The 20,857-nt window shown below is 42.5% G+C and overlaps 1 protein-coding gene across 1 annotated transcript in view; it reads right to left on the minus strand.

The window, feature by feature from the left end:
- BEGAIN (brain enriched guanylate kinase associated) overlaps nucleotides 1–20,857 on the minus strand; it is a 223,517-nt gene that overhangs the window by 80,755 nt on the left and 121,905 nt on the right. Inside the window, 2 exon segments of the mRNA XM_026651515.1 lie at nucleotides 6,545–6,611; nucleotides 17,500–17,661. Coding sequence (XP_026507300.1) covers nucleotides 6,545–6,611; nucleotides 17,500–17,661 — 229 coding nt within the window.

Raw genomic sequence — 20,857 nt, forward strand, 5'->3', positions numbered from 1 at the left:
GAGGAGGCCCTGAGCATCCTGGGTTCCAGCCAGACGCTGTTGGGCCCAATCCTATGGGGGGGGCCCTGATGCTGCTGGGCCTGATCCTGCGGGCTGCCCCATTTTGCGCCCCCGGCGGCTCTGTGCCTGGTCAGCTGCCCCGCTCACCTTGCCCTAGTTACAGCCCTGTGTGAAACTGACACTAATTCGCAAAATGTTCACTGAATCTGAATCTGCTTTTTTGACACAAAACTTCTTCCAACAATTTTTGCCCAACAAGCCCCGTTTCTTGTCAGTGACATCTCCATGACAGAGTCACCTATCCTTGAGCTTTGGACATTGCTAAACTGTAGTCATATTTCATTCATCTGAAGGTTTCCCCTGTTGGAGATGTTGGAGAAGGCATTATGGACATGAGACTAGATAAGCCCCCAGAACATGCAAGATTTGAATAAAGCCGTGTCTGGAAGCCCAGAGCCTGCAAGATGTGCTCTGCTCCTCACTCATAGACAGGAAGCAGAATAACAATCAGTGGAGTGCTCAAGCGTCTTAACACGTTTTGTGGCCTGACACTCATTTATACTGATCTCTCTTTACAGTGGGTATTTTACATTGCAAGAGTGGCCATAATATAAATGAGAATCAAGTCCTCATGGCATACTAGTACCTGAAAGCCTGTGCTGTTGCCTGGGAGTAATTTGTAAAGTCATGTGGATACAACCTCCCCCGCCCCGAAAATGGCTGAGAACTTAAAAATTGGACAGTAGCAGACTGCAGCTCCCAGTAATGTTTGAATCTGGTGATATTCTAAACAAAAAGCTCTCAGGCATGCTTGTAACTGTCATCAGTGCTTCACACTGATTCAACAGATATTCTAGGCTTCAGGGTGATGTTTAGGACTATTTCATGTTCTGTGTTGAGGTGTGGAGGGTGTGTGTGTGTGCTGGGAGATTTGTGTTGATTTGTGCAGCTGGCAGGTGGACCAAGTAATCCACCTATGCAATCTCCTTCATACAACCAATAAAATTGTTGCATGCAAATTTGCTGTAGATTAAGGAGGGTGGTTGGTTGAGTTTCCTTTGATATCCCAATATATAGCATAGATAGATACACGCCTTGCTATAGCTGTATACCGCACAGGTGTAATTTGTGAAGTCAAAATGGTGAAGAACTTAAAAAGTGGACAATAAAGACTGCAAATCCTAATGATTTGAACTTCGTGATATTCTGAACAAAAAGAGCTCTCAAACATGTGTGTAGCTGCTTCCATTGCGTCACCCAGACTCAACAGACATTCTAGGCTTCAGAGTGACCTTCCTGGAATCTTTTTATATAGATAGTGAATTTCATTCAGAACACACACAGAATTTAACTAACTTTATGGACTTCACACAGAAATAGAGCCAGCTCTGGGAGTGGAACACGGCAACAATTTAACAGTCCCTAGCATCTCTACACAACAGTTTGGGAAAGAATGTAAAGGAGAATATTGTAAACAGTTAAAATTAGAGGGGGGATTTAGGTAGACAGAAAATAATTACCTAAGGTCAAACTGAATTATGCACTCCAATGTTATTAATAAAAAAGCACCCTGTATTTTTTATCAGTCAGATCCTTGGAAAGTGGTGCGGTCGCTTTATTGAAAAAGCTTGCAGCTCATATGACTTCATGGCCACGAAATAGACATAAGTATCCAGACCAGATCTAGGGGAAAGCAGGATTTTTAAATTGAATGGCAACTCTGCCTCCCTGCTTTGCAAATAACAACGGCAACAGCTCAACATCGCACAATGTCTCAGTGAAGCAAAGGTCTAATACTATCATGGCCACAAAATATAGCCTTTATTTAGCTGGCTGGCAGCTGGGTATTTGGGAAGAAAGGGTGAAATGTTTCTTTGACAGGTTGTTGAAAAAACCACTGGTGGCTGTTCGAAGCAGCTGGAGGTTTAGAATGTTGGAAGTAGTTCGGGGAAAGATGGACTATTGGGCAAAGGGAGGATGTGAGGTCATCGGTGCCAACTCTATGGGTCACCCACAGAAAAAAAAAGTGGGTGCTCAGCACCCACCAGCTACAGCTGTTTGCTGGCGCCCCCTGATCAGCTGATTGCCAGCATCCCTGAACAGTTGCTCGACGGCTTGGGGAGGAGCTTGGGAGAGGGTGGAGAGCAGCAAGTGGCAGGTAGGCAGGGTCTTGTGGGAGGGGCGGAGTGGGGGTGGGAGGACAAGGCCTCGGGGGAGGGGGCGGATTGGGGGTGAGAAGATGTGGAGCAAGAGTGGGGCTGGGGAAGGGGCGAAGTGGGGGTGGGGCCTCGGGCAGAGTAGGGGTGGAGCACCCCTGAGGAAAAATAAAAGTCAGCGCCTATTGTGTGAGGTGGTCAAAGGTACATGATACATTTTCAAACTGTCAGTTAATTTATCCCATATATCCCCAGTTCACCACATAACTCTGCAATGACATGGCTATCACCTCCACAATCCACATACTGCGTGTGTACATAAGTACATCTTAGACCAGTGGTGGGTTTAAAGTCTGACATCTTGTAACCCTGTAGAGCTAGAAACAGCCTTACACCACTGGGCAGTCCCAACTTTCCAGTAAGAACCAGCCTTAGCTTCTAGTTAAGGCATCACCTTAACATTGTGACATTTTTATTTACAGAAAAGCTATTTTAGGTTATTTTTTGAGATTATGGCTTCCTCTGTGCACCTGGACTCATGGAGCCAGATTTTCTTTGGCATCTAGTGGAATTTTCACAGGCCCCTATCTCCATCTTTAGGTGCCTAAAAATCTTTTGAAAATCTGGTCCATGGTAAATAAGGCACCAGGCTTTATATATAGTGATACACCCACCCCCTCTCCAATTTTTAAATCACTTGAACATTGTTTTGTAAAGTAGTTTTTCTCTAACATATGGGGCTTGGGATGGTATAAAGGTTTTATCAGCATTCATTTGGGATGATCTGTATAGTCTACTATCACTCTGCCATTCATGTATGGCAAGGTCATGCCAAGCCAATATTTTACTCAGACTAACTTCAGGGGAAATTAGTGAATGTTGGTAATATTGGAACTAGAGGAGATATAGTCTTTAATTAAATAGCATGTGACAATCACAACACAGCACTGCAGGGTTCTGCATGTTTCTTGCCTTCCTCTTAATGAAAAAGAGTCCAGAATTATGATGCTTAATTATTTACCAAGATTGTTTGTATTTTACTTCTCTACAAGTTGATGCTGACAGGAACATGCAAATCACCAAATCCAGATCTTGACTATGCTAAGAACAGGCATTTGTAGCAGCAGAATCTGTAGTTGTTGGCAGGGCTGGCTCCAGGGTTTTGGCCGCCCCAAGCAGCCAAAAAAAAAAAAAAATTCGGCGGAAGGTCCTTCGCTCCGAGCGGGAGTGAGGGACCGTCCCCCAAATTACCGCCGAATAGGTGGACCTGCCGCCCCTCTCCGGAGTGGCCGCCCCAAGCACCTGCTTGCCAAGCTGGTGCCTGGAGCCGGCCCTGGTTCTTGGTCTGTTCGCCTCTAGTGTAACATGAATTTAGTATGGCAGTGCTTATTTAGACCAAACTAACATTGATTTTTATCTGAATAAGGACCACATGTTTCACTTTAGCCACATTCAGCAGGGATACTGTGGATTACATTTGTTTTTGGACTTTCAGTTGGGCAACAATACTTGGATAGAGTCACAAGGTTATTTTAAAAAGTTTTTAAAAAACATGTTTTATAGGTCAGTATTTAAAAGCAGGTACAGGTTAGGAGAAAAACAACTGATACACAAAGAAAAATCTCAGTTTTTTTCTATTTAATGGAACTAATTTTTATATCACTTTCAACAGTAGGCACAAGTGGATTTAAAATTCCAGATTCCTCCAAAATAGGGCAGTTACTAGATTTGTTTTTTTGCCTTGTCCACCTAATATTTTTCTTTTCAATTTTTTTGGGGGGGAGAGGCAAAAACATAGCAAACTTAGGCCCCAATCCTGCACCAGCACAGAAGCATTCAGAGCCCTTTGTCTGAGCAGAGTTCCTTTAACTTCAATGGGACTCCACCTGCGCACATGCTGTTGTAGGACTAGGACTGTAAAAGTATTGCTTCTGCTCCACAACCTCCTCCCTGTTCGTTCCATTTGGATATGTTAACTGTTCAGTATCCAAATACGAACCAAAATATACAGGCAAAGGTAAAGCAGGGATGGCATGAGTTTGGGGTTTTTTTGCTTATTTTTTAAATTTATTGGGATTTCTATAAAATATAAAATAGCACCATCCAGAGGCTTTAAATGCTTTTGAAATACAGTGAAACACAAACTGACCTAGACAACTAAAATTAATCCCGCTGCTTCCCTAACACAGAAAGTGGGGAGAGAGAGAGACCTCTTTTCAGAGTAGGAGCCATGTTAGTCTGTATCCGCAAAAAGAACAGGATTACTTGTGGCACCTTAGAGACTAACAAATTTATTTGAGCATAAGCTTTCGTGGGCGACAGGCCACTTCATCGGCCTCTGTGATCCTAGCCCACAATAATAGCCAGCTCGGCTTTTAATTCACCCCACTCTTCCCAAAAGGTTGGGCATTGCAATGTGCCCTGAAGATGAAATGGTTTGGGCCATTTGAATCAAGAATGGCACACAATCTGCTACACTCTTCCTTCTTGTTTTTATTAGTTTCCATTTGATTGTATTTGTTTTTTGCCAACAGGTTCCCCTGTCTCAATGTTCCAGAAGACAAAGCAACTCTGAGATTAAGTGTTCCATAAAGCCTTGGAGATCCTCTTCAGTTCCTGTGAATCAGTCTTCACTTCCTCTCGTGCTGATAGGAATAAAGAAAGGTGAGGTTCTCCACTGGGACCATGTCCTGTTCCACTCATGCGAGATTCTCTTCTCATGCTTTAAAGCACAGACTCTGTTGTGGGTCTGAGAGCTCTTGTTTATTCCAAAGTATTTGGTATGACCTAGAAAACTGTTGCTTTCTATAGTGCCTGGAGTTACCTCTTTCTTTCTTTTTGTTTGCCAATTGGAATTTCGAAGTGTTATTATTTAGTTGCATTGTGGTTGCAACGACAACATGCTAGGTGCTGTCCGAACATAGATGGAGACAATCCCTGTCCCAAGGATCTTACAATAAAAGAAGAAATGAGCATATGAAGGGTGGGGGACAGGGATATAATCAAATAGATATAACTTAAACAAATCTGCTCACTGTCTCCATCATTGCCCCTCACTTTATCAATTCTTTGCCAGTTACTAATGTACTGATGTTTTATTAACTATGGACCACATCTTGCATCCTTTATTTGCACAAAATTCCTGGGATACGAATGGGTCCATGGATATTTGGAGCCTGGAGGAGAAATATTCAGATTTAAGGTTCAGTTTTCAATTTCCTGTTTAGGGCCTGGGGGACTCTAAATTGTGCGTTCCTGGATTCCCTCCCTATTCCACCCTCCAATGTCTAACAATCCATTTCCTGTCCTCCTCTTTTTCTAAATCTGAAATTCCCCCATCTTCATCAGGCACATTGCCAAGCCCAGTTTGTCTTGCATAGCTCCAGTCTGCCTCTCCAGTCAAATGTTATATGCTATTCTGTGCAATATGCCCCAGGCTCTGCACTAGCATCCTTAAAGGGCTGTGTCAGCAGTATGTATGTATGTGCATGCATGAGGGATTGTTAAAGGACCAGAAAGGAAGGTGAGTTGGGAATGGATGGTTACAGGGTCAAAGTGAGGATGTGAAGGGTCCAGGAAGGGTAAAGACCTGAAGACCTTTTGAGATTCAGGCACTGCAACAGAATTCCTCACAGCACAATGTTTACAATTGTTGTTCCATGCATATCCCTCCTCAACATCACACCCAAATTTCTCTTTAAAATCTTCCTAAAAATGAATATTATGTTAAAAGTGCATTGACAAATAAGCATCACCACTAATAAAATTACAGGGTATTTTTACAGCTCCAAGCAGAGTGTGACTGTATGTTCATGTGGTTCATTCATAATGTTCATAAACCCAGAGGCCCATACCTGGTGCAATAATTTCTCCCCCTCTTAGTTACTAACTGGCCTATGGCAGTAGGATCAACATTGACACAGAAATGAATATACTGAGATTGACTGATAGTTATGACAGGATATGAAAAGACTTTCCAAGCTCAATTAAGTCACTTAATAAAGCTGAATGAATGTACCAAAGATCAATGAAACATTTTTCAGTTTGGTAATTTGGATTGCCTCATTTGAATCTTTTCTTAATTAAAACCTAAATATTACAAACCCAAGGAAAAAGACGTTATTAGCCAAATTAACCAGAATTCTTTTAAAGCCAAGATTGTCCAGCCAGATCATCAACTGATATAAATTGACATATCTTCGTTGAAGTTAATAGAACTATGCAGATAAACGCCAGCTACGGGACTGGCTCATTATATTGATAAAGTCATGCTCCCTGGTTTAGTATCCCCCTGTGTACAGCACAAGCTTAATCATACCAGTTATGCAGCCATTTGTCCTGTAGCTTAAGAACCATAAAAATATATTTAAAATAAAAAAAAAACTTACCATCCTGTAAAGTTTATCTTCCAAGTCCTGATTAATTCTTTGTAAGGCTAGGTAATTGTTTTGTATCCTAAAACAAAGATGATATAATATAATTAGAAGTGTTTACATATTTCTTTTTACTTGTATTTTTGCACCTCAGCATAAACTTGGGCTCCCATTAATATTAAAGTATATTTACTTTTCACTTCTGCTGCCTATCAATGGTTAGGAGTTTAAAGCCCAAGGCTTTAGCAATATATTTACCATCCACTTCCTGAGAAAACCACTTTGACATATTTGCTTACTATAGCTAGAGGCAAATTGTGCCAGAAGTCCTGAATGCACAAGAGCCAGTGCCATTCCTGGACATAAGTATGCATGGAGCACCAGGATGTGGGAACCTGCACAGAGGGTATCCTGTGCACCATGCTCAGGAATTGTGGTGGTAGAGCTGGGGGAGAGGCATGATCTGCAGATCATCAAATGCATGGATTCACTAACCACGCCCTCAAGTTAAGGGGTGATGCTACTGGAGTTCTGAGATTGCAAGAACAGCCACATAAAGTCATCACTGAATGGCTTAGGAGAATTCCTTCTGCTAGACCACAGGAATCCATGCCCTAGCACACCCAACACATTGACTTGGGCTTGGTGTAGGGAACAAAATTTTGCCCTCAAAAGGATGGATAGACATTTATTTTTATTAACTTAATGGGACTGGGGTGGGACATAGGAAACAGAAGCTTCCTATTTATTCAGGAGTTACACGCTCAAGAAAGTTTGTCAGCTTCTCCAGGCTGTCCTGCTAGTAACCGTAGTGTTCTAGGAGACAAGTTGCCTAGAATCGGCTCTGTCAGAGACATCAGCCATTAGTATAACAATAGTAACTGTGCCTCATTTTTCCATATCCTAAGGGATGGTGGTGCCCTGTTACACATGTGCATAACAGCCCATTGGTATGCCCTGCTGTATGCAGGTAGGGGCCATTGGCAACTTAATGTTCAGGTTTGAAAAGTTTATCTAAATGCCTCTCAAATCTTTGCATTGGACATCTCATGGGAACAGACCTAAGGCCTTCTTCACTATGATGTCCTAGGCAATGGACCCTGCTAATAGTGAACTTGGATATAATGAACAACTGGGCCTAGGTTGAGAAGTTTGAATCTGAATTCAGCTTCCCAAAAGTACCGTGGGCCTAGAAGCATGGTTTTGGTTTGATCGATTATAGAGATAGGGAAAAGCCTTGAAATGAGGATTGAACTATGGATTCAAACTGCCCCAGAGTTCGGTGAGGGGATGGTCAGGCCTATCTCTGATTTACAATGAAATAGAGTGGCATTTCAGACCTATTTCCACTGCTTTGTGCTGTAAAGATTTTCCTTCCAATTATATGGCAAAATTCCCCATTTAGAGATTGCACCAGCGGATCATAATTCTGTGCTTTCCCTATGTGCCCAGAATTCTTGTGGGGTTGTAGGGTAGGGAGAATGGAATCTAGGTGTTAAGATCTGTCAGACAGATCTGTGAGGAAAATTTTTGCCCCTAGTAAAGCTGTGGAAAAAGGAGGACTTCCCTATGGGGGAAATTCCCACTGTGAAAAGGGGTGGGTGTGGGGTCAAATTAAGGCCCTTAAGCCTTATTTTGAGAGCCTAAAGAGGACTACGGTGCTGTACAGACCTTCTGTTGGCCCACTACACAGAGGTGAACTTCACCCTAGAGGAGGGCTCTGCGGTAATGCTGTCTGCCAAGTGGACGACCAAATTGGTGAGAAAGCGTATACAATGAGCCCTTGTACAGAACTAGAGGTCAGTTCATGAAATCACCAGCTGAACTGATTACATCTCCTGATGTCATTGTTACAAATTTCTAGGTGATTAAATGGCTTGGTTGGAGTTCACAGATCTCTCTATCTTCTTTGTTCCTATCACATACACCAATTCATATTAAGCCTCTATATAGATGTCTACTTCTGCAACCACTAAATAGACTTTCACTGCTAGCCAGATTCAACATGACAAAGAAAAGTCTGAAGCTGTATTACACCCTACCAACCTTCCTCCAGAAAAAACAATAGGAGAGAGAGAGAGAGAGAACAAACACTATAGGTATATCTATATAGCAAAGAAAAGTGCCAGCCGACTTGGGCTTGGACTGCGGGGCTGTTCCATTGCTGTGTAGACTTCCAGGTACAGGCTGGAGCCCAAGGTCTGGGACCCTCCCCACTGCGGGGTCCTAGAGCCCGGGCTCCATCCAGAGCCCAGAAATCTACACAGCAATGAAACAGCCCAGCAGTCCAAGCCTGAGTCAGCTGACATGGGCCAACCATGGGTTTTTCTTTACTGTGTAGACATACCCATATGAGGCTCCCTGTCAACACCCTTAAGAAAGTTGCAGGCATAGAACATGACCTAATGCTTCTCTAACTCGTTAATTATCTATGCTGTTCAGATGAGGGCATGCCATGAAGAGTAGCTGATCCCCCTGGTTTTGCGCCTAATCCAGCACAGGCCTGATTCTGCACTGTTTTGCTATTGACTTCAAAGAGCACAGGATCAATCCCCATTAACTCAACTCTTCCTGTGACACATAATAGTCTCCTGTGGGCTGTAATATTTTGGTCTAATTTTAGTTGTTGGGTTTAGTGTGGATGTTGGGTAGCATCGGTGGCCTGTGATATACAGGAGGTCAGCATAGGGCCTGGTCTACACTAGGAATTGACACTTCTGAGCGATACACTTAAACCAACCTAACCCCCCGGGGTAGGCAGTGTTAGGCCGACAGGAGAATTCTCCCATCAACTGAGCTACTGCCTCTTGGGGAGGTGGATTACGTACACTGACGGGAGGGTTTCTCCCATTGGTGTAGAATCTTCACTGGAGCGCTACAGTAGCACTGCTGCGGTGGCACCACTGTGCTGCAGTAGCGGTTTCTGTGTAGACAAGCCCTAGATGATCTGGTGGTCCCTTCTAATATTAAACTCTTCACTCTGACAGTGCCCCCACTCTATGGGTGCAGTAGGAATGTGTCATGGGTCATTGCTCCCTGCTCCTACTACTCCATTTCCATCCAGGTTTGCTCTTTCCACACGAGTTAGTGGACTGTAGCACGTAAACCCTAGTTCTCTGAAGTACTCCTTTTCAAATAAAATTTTTAGAAAATTAACAAAACTCACTAAGCAAGAGCCAAACCTCAACAAAACGGTGACAGCTGAGTTGTTTAATGCCTATTTTGCTTCAGTCTTCACTAAAAAGGTAAACTGTGACTAGATATTTAACACAATTAATGTTAATTACAAGGGGGAAGGAACACAAGTCAAAACAGGGAAAGAACAGGTTAAAGAATACTTAGATAAGGGAGATGTATTCAAGTCAACAGGACCTGATGAAATTCACCCAAGAGTACTTAAAGGAACTAGCTGAAACAATTTCAGAACCATTAGTGACTATCTTTGAAAACTCATGGAGGATGGGTGAAGTCCCTGAGGACTGGAGAAAGGTACTTGAAAAGGGGAACCAAGAGCATCTGGAGAAGTATAGACCAGTCAGCCTAACTTCGATACCTGAGAAGATACTGGAACGAATTATTAAACAATCATTTTGTCAACACCTAGAGGATCGTAGGGTTATAAATAAAAGCCAACATGGGTTTGACAAGAACCAATCATACAAAACCACTTTAATTTCCTTCTTTTGCAGGATTACTGGTGAGTGGATAGGGGGAAAGCAAGAGATGATACATTTTGATTTTAGTAAGACTTTTGACAGTCCCACATGAATTTCTCATAAGCAAATTAGGGAAATGTAGTTTAGATAAAATTACTATAAGGCAGGTGCATAACTGGTTGAAAGACCAGAGTAATTATCAATAGTTCGCTAGCAAACTGTGGGGGCTTGCAGAGGTCTGTCTGGTACTAGTCAATATTTTTACTCATGACTTGGATAATGGAGTGGAGATTATGCTTATAAAATCTGTGGAAGACACCAAGCTGGAAGGGGTTTCAAGCACTTTGTATGACAGGATTAGAATTCAAAAGAACCAATGAGAACTTAGAGAACTAGTCTGAAATCAACAAGATGAAATTGAATAAGGTGCAGAATACAGCACTTAGGAAGGACAAATCAAATGCGCAACTACAAAAAGGGGAATAATTGGCTAGGCAGGAGTGCTGCTAAAAAGTATCTGGGGTTACAGTGGATCACAAATTGCATATGAGTGAATATTGTGATGCAATTGTGAAAAAAGGCTAATATAATTCTGGGGTGTATTAACAGAGTGTTGTATGTAAGACCTGGGAGGTAATTATCTTGCTCTATTTGACACTGGTGAGGTCTTAGCTGGAATGCTGTGTCCAGTTCTGGGCACCACACTTTAGAAAAGATGTAGACAAATTGGAAAGAGTCCAGAGGAAGAGGTACAAAAACGATAAAAGGTTTAGAAAGCCTGACCGATAAGGAAATGATAAAAACACTGGACATGTTTAGTCTTGAGAAAAGAAGATGGGGCGGGGGAGAGGGGGAACCTAATAACGGTCTTCACATATGTTCCCTATGTCCACAGAAGGTAGGACAAGAAGTAATTGGCTTAATCTTCATCAAAGGAGATTTTCCCAATATCTAAGTTAAAACTTGCTATCTATAAGGATAGTTAAATACTGGAATAAGCTTCTAAGGGAGGTTGTGGAATCCCCATCACTGGAGGTTTTTAAGAAGAGGTTAGACAAATATCTGTCAGGGTAGTGTAGGTATACTTGGTCCTGCCACGGTGAAGAGAGCTGGACTAGATGACCTCTCAAGGTCTCTTCCAGCCCTACATTTCTATGAAAACCCCCACAATATAGAAGGAGCTGAGCTTCAGAAAGTGTTTCTATTGAGAACTGTATGCAAAGGTAATCAAAATAAAGTAGATAAACACACGCACACACAAAACCCAAACTGGAAAAATAAAAGACCCACGGAGCCAAAAGAAGTGTCAGTACTGTGAATGGGGAGGGGGGAAATGGACTCAGAAATATATGGAAAAAAGCATTAAAGGTATGAAAGGAAAAGAATATAATAAAATTAAATAAAATCTTTTGGCAATACATTTAAAAATAAAGCAGGAGTGGAGAAAATTAATCTGACCTTCAATGATCAAATGAACAAATGGTATCATAGCCCCACTTGTAGAGAAAAGCATTCACCCCGATTGTCTGAATTTTGCAGTGTCTAAGACTTTTAAATTGTAAAATCTGTCAGCTTTGTAAATTTCAGTGGTAATTGGGTTGACTAAGCTATGAATTGCCTTTTACAAAGAATGAATTATTTGATGTGACCCTGTTCATTTATTATGTTTTTGGTGCCTTCTCTGTGTCCTGTAGTAAGTTCAAATTGTACGGCACCCTTGTGCTCTGTATGTGTGGGTGTGTGCACCCGTGCAGTGCAACTGCTCATATGTTTCTCAGGGTCTAATAAAAAGAATTCTGATCATCACTACCATTAAATATCTATGTGGTCTAATGTAGCAGAAAATACCTTCCCCTTGCATGGTAAAATTCACCCCTGTGCAGATAGCTCATACAAAGCCTATGCACTGAGACCTCAAAATGTGGGTTAAATGAAGCATAGGCCTTGTGCGGCTGGCCCTCTGCACAGGAGGAAATTTCACCTAGATAGCAGTTCTGCTTTGAAGAGTGACTGTACAAATGGCACCTTCTTCTTCAACAGGTTTGTTCCTTGTCTGTACTCTAAAGTTTTATCTACTTTCTTACAAATATAAGATGCTTTTTCTCCTACCAGCACTGCAAAGGAGCCAACACAGCTGCGAGGCCCCTGTTCAGGAACCCACTTAAATACATGCTGAAGTCCATCCCTCTATAGTGAAGCACTTAAACACATATGTTTAAGTGGATTTTACTTCTTGTGTATCAACAGAATTCTACTCTAAATTCCAAGTGGAGACGATGGGTTTTGCACAGTTGTTACTGAAGGCATAATCTGAGCGTTGTACAGGTGTGGACGTGGGCCTAATTTGACCAGCAGAACCTTTATTACTGGTTGGGGTGCAAAAGAAGGAATGATTCCAGCAGGGCTCTTTGAGCTCAGTTTGAGTTTTCAGGACTGGTAGTCAAAATGCATGGTTGTTTTTTTTTACTTTTAAACTGAGCACACTCTTAAACACAACACAGGTTAGATATTGGGAAAAACTTTCTAACTATAAGGGTAGTTAAGCTCTGGAATAGGCTTTCAAGGGAGGTCATGGAGTTCCCATCATTGGACACTTTTAGAAACAAGTTGGACAAACACCTCTCAGGGATGGTCAAGGTTTCCTTGGTCCTGCAATGGCACAAGAGGCTGGACTTGATGACTTCTCGAGGTCTCTTCCAGCCCTACATTTCTATGATTCTATGATATGCAAATCATTGTGAGGCACACGGAACCCCACAATGCCATTTCAGCCACTTTTCAAAGCAGAACTATGGTTTAAGGGTGGGAATTTCAAAATTGCTCAGCATTGGCCAAAGTCTGCTCCCTCTGATGTCAATGGAAATTTTACCATTGAATTCAATGGGAGCAGTATAGGTCAACATGGTGTGCTTAGAAAATTCTACTCCTTTAGAGAATGATAGGCCATCAAGTCATCTAAATGTGCCCTCCCTAAACAGGAGATAGTTGTGTTTAAAACAAACGAAAAAGACAGTTTGTTTTGGCATTACTGTAGATTAAATTAAGGGTGTGGGAGGCTTTCGAAGCAATGGCTAATGGAGCTTCCAGCCTTTAGGGAGAACGCTGCTCAGAGCAGCAGTACAAGTTTAATGACTGAAATGTTTTTTAGCGTACAAGTGGGACCATGTTACTCTGTGCTTATCTAGTACGGTTGTTCACATTTACCTTTCTCTTTCTTTAGAAATGAACAACGTGGGAGATAAATTCTTGATGTTATAATATTGCTCTTATTGTTCTTTACACACTGATCTTCATATAGTTATTTTTACATGTTGCTGACACTCTTTTGGATCATACTTTTGTTTAAAATGTTTATCTGTTTCCAGTTTGGGGATTTCTAGGTGTTTATCTTGCCTTATTTTTTTATGTTTTTGCTATTCTCAATAGAAACAATTTTTAAAGCTCACCTTGTAAAGTATTTTGGGCTTCCCACATGATAAGTCTTCGGAGGAGAAATCACCTGCCTGGAACATAATTTTTTTGGTATAAATTTTCTTCGTAATAAAAAAACAACTACCAAGTAGAGTATTAGAGAAGCACTTATATTCATTTGATTTTAATACTTTCCACTGATAATGTTCTTTGCAATAAATGAAACACTTTATGGGCCTGACTTTCAGAGGTTCTGAACATCCACAGCATCCACTGAACCTGATCCATTGTGCATTGATGTCAACAGCAGTCTTTCCATTGATTTCAACAGGCACTGGATCTGGCTCATTGACCTGAACTGAAGTACTAGGTGCTCAGTGTGACGTGATGCCCCATATTCTTCATAGAAATATTGTTATGATACGAATATGGCATAACTAAGATATGTTTTATGCAAGATGGGTCATGCGAGGTATCATTGGAAAGGTTATGATTTACTGAATGTGATTATCCAATTTGTATGCATGTATCATTTCTGTATCTGAAGTTAGAAATATTGACTATGTAATAATTACAACTGTGTTTTCACCTGGGGAACGCCCACCAGAAGTCTGCAAATAGCTTGAATGGGCTATTAGGAAGGATACTAATCTCCCTCCTTCCTGAGAAGTTTCCTGGGATGCTGCTTTAACACTGCAGGGTCATGTGATCATGTCACCTGGTACAGGATACCATCTTGACGTGCTGGTACTTTTTCACGGGAAGGGGTTGGGAGTCAAACTGGGAAACAAAGGATTCCTGCCAAATACAAATCCTATTTAAGGCTGGGGAGTGAGTTAATCTAGACTCTTCTCCACTTCCTCCCGACCCAAGAAGGAAGACTGCTGAAAACAGCTGAAGAAACAAAGGAATTAAGCTGGGGGAGGCAGGGGCTGAGCAGAGGCGAGAAAGGTCAGCCTGTGAAGGGTATACCTGGAGATTTAAACTGCAAGCAGTGCAGTTTACCTTCAAGAAACTCTGCAACCTGCATAAAACAACTTTTAGGGAGAGAAATTACTGTTTGTAGCCAATTTCTTTAATGTAGTCCGTCTAGTTTGCGTGTTTTGTTTTATTTGCTGAGTAATCTGCTTTGTTCTGTTTGCTATCCCTTATCACTTAAAATTTACTTTTTGTAGTTAATAAACTTGTTTTTTGTTTATTCTAAAACTCAGTTTGTGCAATTCATAACTGGGCAGGGGTGGGGGGGGAACTGAGTATATGTTCCTCCACATTGAGGGAGGGGGCGAATTTCATGAGCTTACGATGTATAGATCTCTATACAATGCAATGCAACATAATTTTGGGTTTACACTCCAGAGCAGTGGTGGGCAACCTGCGGTCCGCGGGCCACGTGCAACCCATCAGGGTAATCCACTGGCGGGCCGCCTGACAGTTTGTTTACATTTGCACGGCCATCTGCAGCTCCCAGTGGCCCTGGTTCGCCATTCCCAGCCAGTGGGAGCTGCAAGAAGCGGTGCAGGCCACAGGGATGGGCTGGCTGCTGCTTCCCGCAGCTCCCATTGGCCAGGAATGGTGAACCACGGCCACTGGGAATGGTGGGCGGCCGTGCAAATGTAAACAAACTGTCTGGTGACCTGCCAGCGAATTACCCTGACAGGCTACAGGTTGCCCACCACTGCTCCAGAGGGTATGGGCACAGGAGTGCTGGGAAATTCCCCAAGCTGAGTCCTCCCATACAGAGCTGATTCCAGACTGTGTGATTCTATAGCTGGGTGTGTCCCTACCTGTGTGTGTGTGCTGGAAGGGGCTTGAGAGCCTGTCATAGCAACACAGAGTAAGGGGAACCCAGGCTGGTGGGATAGGTGGGCTCAGTGAGACCCCAGCACATCAGCTGGAGGCCCGGAAGGGGGGGTCCAACCCATCACACTCAGAACTTCTGAAAATCAGGCCCTACCTATATAAACAACCTGTCTACAAGCCTGATGTTGTTTTTACTCTGGCAAAACTCCCACTGACTACATGATTAGCCTTTTTATAATGTCCATGGCTCCTTCAGAGATCCAAATGTATATTATAAATAAGCAGAGATGGTAGGGAAGAAATTATATAGACCTGATGCAAGGTTTACTGCACATTTTCTAAAAGGCAAAGTTGAAGCGGGTTTTATGGCAGAAGATGGTTACTATACTTAAATACCGAGGCATGTTCCTATAAGTATTCCAAGCATAGTGAATGAGTTACCTGTATGCTCTTTTAAAAGTTGCCTGAAAAGGTAGCATCTCAGATTAATTTCCAGTCTGGCTACACATTTTGTGTGGTTTTTTATAACATGACTGAAATAGTGGGGTTTTTTACCCACGAAAGCTTATGCCCAAATAAATCTGTTAGTCTTTAAGGCCTGGTCTACACTGGGGGTGGATCAAGCTAAGATATGCAACTTCAGCTACGAAAATAGTGTAGCTGAAGTCGACGTATCTTAGATCGACTTAGACGTACCCTAAGGTGCCACAGAACTCCTCGTTGTTTTTGTGAAATATCTGACTTACACTTTAAACAGGATGTGCCTGAAGTAAAACATTATTTCAAATCCAGAAAGACCCAAATATTCCCTGTTCTATACCTGAGCCTTCCACTTGCCCTGCAAAATGTACTTCTTCAGGAAAAGTAATTTAATGTACAGTAAGAAGGATGGTTAACATTGCCATTTATTGGAAAACACTGTGAAAGGATTTGAAGAAAACTGTACTGAGAATGGAGTTACTTTGAACTGTTCTGATGTAAATGAAGCGATAGGAGAGAAGGGAAAAAATGTGTTGTAGACAGATAAGTAGTGTGGATAGCTGACTGCCTGCTCTACGTAGAAGCCTGTAGATAACAAAATCATGTAAAGTGGTATATGCTGTATCTCTGATTTAGGCCTTGATTCAGGAAAGCATGTATCTTAATTTTAAGCATGTATTAACATGATTTCCTGTACTGGTGTCTTAAAATTCAACCTGTTAAAAATTCTTTATTTATAGCAATTACCTGTTATCACTTATATTAATGCTACAGTCCAACTAAGAAATGTTATGCAAGATTTCTGTTTCTACTTGGAAAGGTACTTTTGTTACCTGCATTAGGTGTGATGCATTGTCCATTTTCCTACATTATGATGATGATGCCTTCAGGAAAAGTTCAACTGCATTTTTTCATAAATAAATGAATCTTTTGGTTCAGAGTTTTTCAAAAATGACTTGTACGCACTTAAGGCTAGAGCCTGCTCCCTTTTAAGTCAATGGGGACTAGATTATTACTATTATTTATACTGATTGGGCTCTAAATTTAGAACAGCTCTGTACCTTTTTTCTGTACAGTTTGTATTCTTTTTAAATAGAAGGCTTTTTGTTTCAGGTCATATTTTTTGGAAGTAAATGTAACATGTTTTACCACACCATGATATGAAACTTCATAACATTTCATACACTGAACATAAACTTTGCTCAGCTTTGAAAAACAGGGCCTAATTCTGCTCTTACACCAGCGTAAATGCAGAATAACTCAACTAATATCAATGCAGTTACACTGTACTTACTAAAGGGAATATCAATATCCTTTGTGTTTATAATAGATGTGTGTGTGTGTATAATAACACACATAATGTATATGCCATTAATTATATAAAAATTACATAACGTATACAATATACACTGTATGCACACACAAATACACATATATATGTATGTGTAACACACATAGACATATATCAATATATATGTATGTGGTATGTAACAAATATGTGTGTGGGTGTAAAGTATACTATAAACATGTTTATATAATGAATGGAGTGCATATCTCTACATTGTTAAGTACAGTAGTTTGTATATTCTCAATGCAGTTTATTTATTTAAAAAAAATACTCACCTTCTCAATTTTTCGGTTACTTTTTCAAGTTCTTCCTGAGCACGTCTCAGTTCAATTTCAAGATATTGGCGAGTAGAATCAAATTCTGTTTCAAGCATTTCCAGTTTGTGGGTAGTGTAGGATAGGCGCTTCCGTAATTCCCCCTTCTGTTCTTGCAAAGTACTGGAAGAACAAACACTGCAGTTATAGCATTTAGAAGTTCTGGAAGACTCTTTAATGATCCACTATTTTCAAGTGGCCTCATTATCCATATTTCCCCAAAAATATGGCTTTGTAGCGAGAAAGAGAACAGTACTTATTCATCTGTTTACTAATTTTTGTTAAAATTTTATTTAAAATAATCATGTTGACAATCTCTCTCCATTCATCCTTTCTAGGACACCCATCACTGGTATCCAAATGCCATCATAGGACATTTTGTGGAAGTATCCTCAATAAAAATATAATACATTTTAGAATACATTGAAAACCAAATTTTGGTTTTATGTGATGTCTTTCATTCTGAAATGATCTGAAACTGCTTTATGTAATGCTATGTACAAACAGCCTCAATTCCCCATCTGTAAAATAATAATAATAATCTGGCTTTGTCTAGTTAGATTATAAACTCTTCAAGTCAGGGATTGTCTCTTACTTTGTCTGTACAGTGTACAGCAAAATGAAGTCCCGATAAAAAGTTGGAATCCCTAGCTGCAACTGCAATGTAATAATAATACAGACTCTTCATTGTTATGTTGGCTTTGAGTATGAGCTCAGGTCCTGATCTGGAACTTGAATCCACTATGACCTAGTGGCATGAGTGTTACCAAATGAATCACATTTGTCACCGTAACAGGGCAGCTTGCCCCTTTAAGAGCCCAGAGCCCTTGGGCTAGTAAGCTCTGTTCAATGAGCCCTGCCCTGCTACACCTGCACTAGGTGTTGGGTTTAAGAGGAAGGAAGCTCAGCAGTGGAGAACCAACTAGAGAAGAGAGCAGAAGGCAACTAGAGGCCTGTGGAGGACAAGAGGTCCTCAAGAAAGAGCAGGGAGCAACCTCAAGGGGACTGGGGGGCTGAGGGGAGAGATGGTAAGCTGCCTAGGCAGGACAAAAGCTGAGCACAGAGGGTAGGCAGAACAGTGCTTGTAGTAGAAGAGAGAAGACAGACCCTTTGGGAAGGAAGGTTTGAGACAAGGGCAATTATTTTGGTTTTTTTTATTGCTTTGGACATGAAAACTCTGGGAGGGGTGGAGTTTTGTTAATGACTTAGCTGGAGGGTCAAGTCACTGCAGCAAGTCACCTCCACAGCAGGAGTAGGCCAAAGATCAGTGTGAGGAAACTGAGGTGTAAGTGGTGTGATGCTGGGTCTCACCATAAGGGGGTGCTTTAGGACAGTGAGCCCTGTACAGTCACCTTGCTTACTTTTGATATACGCTAAATATAACATTTCATAAAATAAGGGCCAAATCCTGATTCCTTTGATGTCAATGGCAAAACTACCATGGATGTCAAAGGATTAAGGTTTTGAATGTAAACACAGTTTATGCCTGTACCTAAACTTACTGTGCTGGGGCCTGAAAGAATGTTAAGGGGCTACTTACCATTGACTAAAGGCCAGATATAACTTAGAGAATTTTTTCACTTCAAGGTCCCAGAAACAAAGACAAGGTTTTCATCTCGAGGCCAAAAGACCAAAAACATCAAGACACTTGATCACGGCCTTGGATAGACCAAGAGACTACCTACACTTGACCAGAGCTCAGAACAGAATCACCCAAAATCATGAGACTGGGGCCCAAAATTTTGATTTAAAAATCTATCAAATCATGTTTTTTAGGCTGTCTTTTGACTTTTTTTTTTTTAACTCCCCTCTAGTCCTCTGCTAATGTGTCTGAGATGATTTTAGGTTGAAAAGTCAACCTTAAAGGCACACAAAAATGCGTCTCCTTGGCTGCTCAGATGGAGACTCCACTCACCCCCTCCTCACCCCTAAGGTAGGGGAACTGCCCTCTGCTAACAATCCCCCTCCTAGCTTATTTTCTTTTGGGGAAAAATGGGCTGGCTCCAGACAAACTGACCTAATTAACGCAACATGAGTCACACTCACACATAGAATTTGTTAATGTGTAGGGTTGATGAGTTACAGATACACAGATGAAATAACTTTTTAATGTATATAAGTGATAATGTCTCAATAGAGAGACAAGATGAGTGAGGTAATTTTACTGGACCAACTTCTGTTGGTGAGAGAGACAAGCTTTTGAGCTTACACAGAGCTCCTCTTCAAGTCAGATTGTTTAGCATAAGTAGTTAACTCATATTTCATGGGACCATTCAAGATGAAGTGGCCCAATAACACCCTTGCAGTCATAGGCGGGAGGGGGAGGAGGAGGGGAGGAAAGGAGGGGTTGGAAAGGCAGCTCGGGGAGGACTTGGAGGGTTGTTACTGGGTTATACATTTTTGTAATTGTAGGGAGGTGGGGTGGTTCCCTGGTGCCCCAGAGAGGGACTAGCTCTGCCAGACACCAGAGTGGGCGGAGCCAGAGTACTCCAAGCCCGCCCCCCAGAGGGTCAGAGGCCAGACAGGAAGTATAAGAGCCCAACCCCAGAGCTCACTCGAGAGGCAGCCAGCCAGCCTCCAGCCCAGCTCCCACTGGGGAGACTCCAGCAACCAGCGGCGGACCTGGAGACTGGCCTGACCGGCCGACACTCGACATGGATCAGCGTGTGGGAGAGTCGCTGAACCTACCCCTCGCCAGCTACCCCGAGCATCCAATGGTGATTGACCCCCCCCCCGAGGGCCCCCCCTTGACCCAGGTACCTCCAGAGGGGAAGTTGGGAAGTAGCCCGGGGGCAGCCAACCCAAGTCTGGCGGCAACACAGCCGGAACCCATGTCAGTGTGCTGCGGACGGGATCCCCACTGACAGCAGCGGGCCTTTGGCTGCTGCTAGGGCCCCAGGCTGGGATGCAGTGGAGTGGGTGGACCTGCATCCCCCGCTGCCACCCAATGTGTGGGTGGCAGTCTCCCCATCTCCCAGGCCCCTTGGAGCCTGAAGCCTGGGTGTGCTATTTACCTATGTTTGCTCAGCCCCTGCCTGAGGTCCTGAGCCTTGAACTCATTGCTGCCCCGCCCTGGGCCTGGGCCTGTTGACTATATAAACTGCTGCTCAGCCCCTGCCTGAGTCTGGAACCCATCGCTGCCCCACCCTGACCTAGGGCCTGGGCTTGTTATCTGCTAATTGTTACCTGTGTGTGCTCAGCCCCCTGCCGGACAACTTGAACCAGACTCCTGGGGCCCGACCGATTCCCCAGGGGGCCGTGCAAGGTCTAAGGGAGGCAGTGTGGTTCCCTGCCGCCCCAGAAAGGGATGAACCCCAAT

Source organism: Terrapene carolina, unplaced genomic scaffold (genome assembly GCF_002925995.2).
Source record: "Terrapene carolina triunguis isolate 2854851 unplaced genomic scaffold, T_m_triunguis-2.0 Scaffold96, whole genome shotgun sequence".
Classification (NCBI taxonomy): domain Eukaryota; kingdom Metazoa; phylum Chordata; order Testudines; family Emydidae; genus Terrapene; species Terrapene triunguis.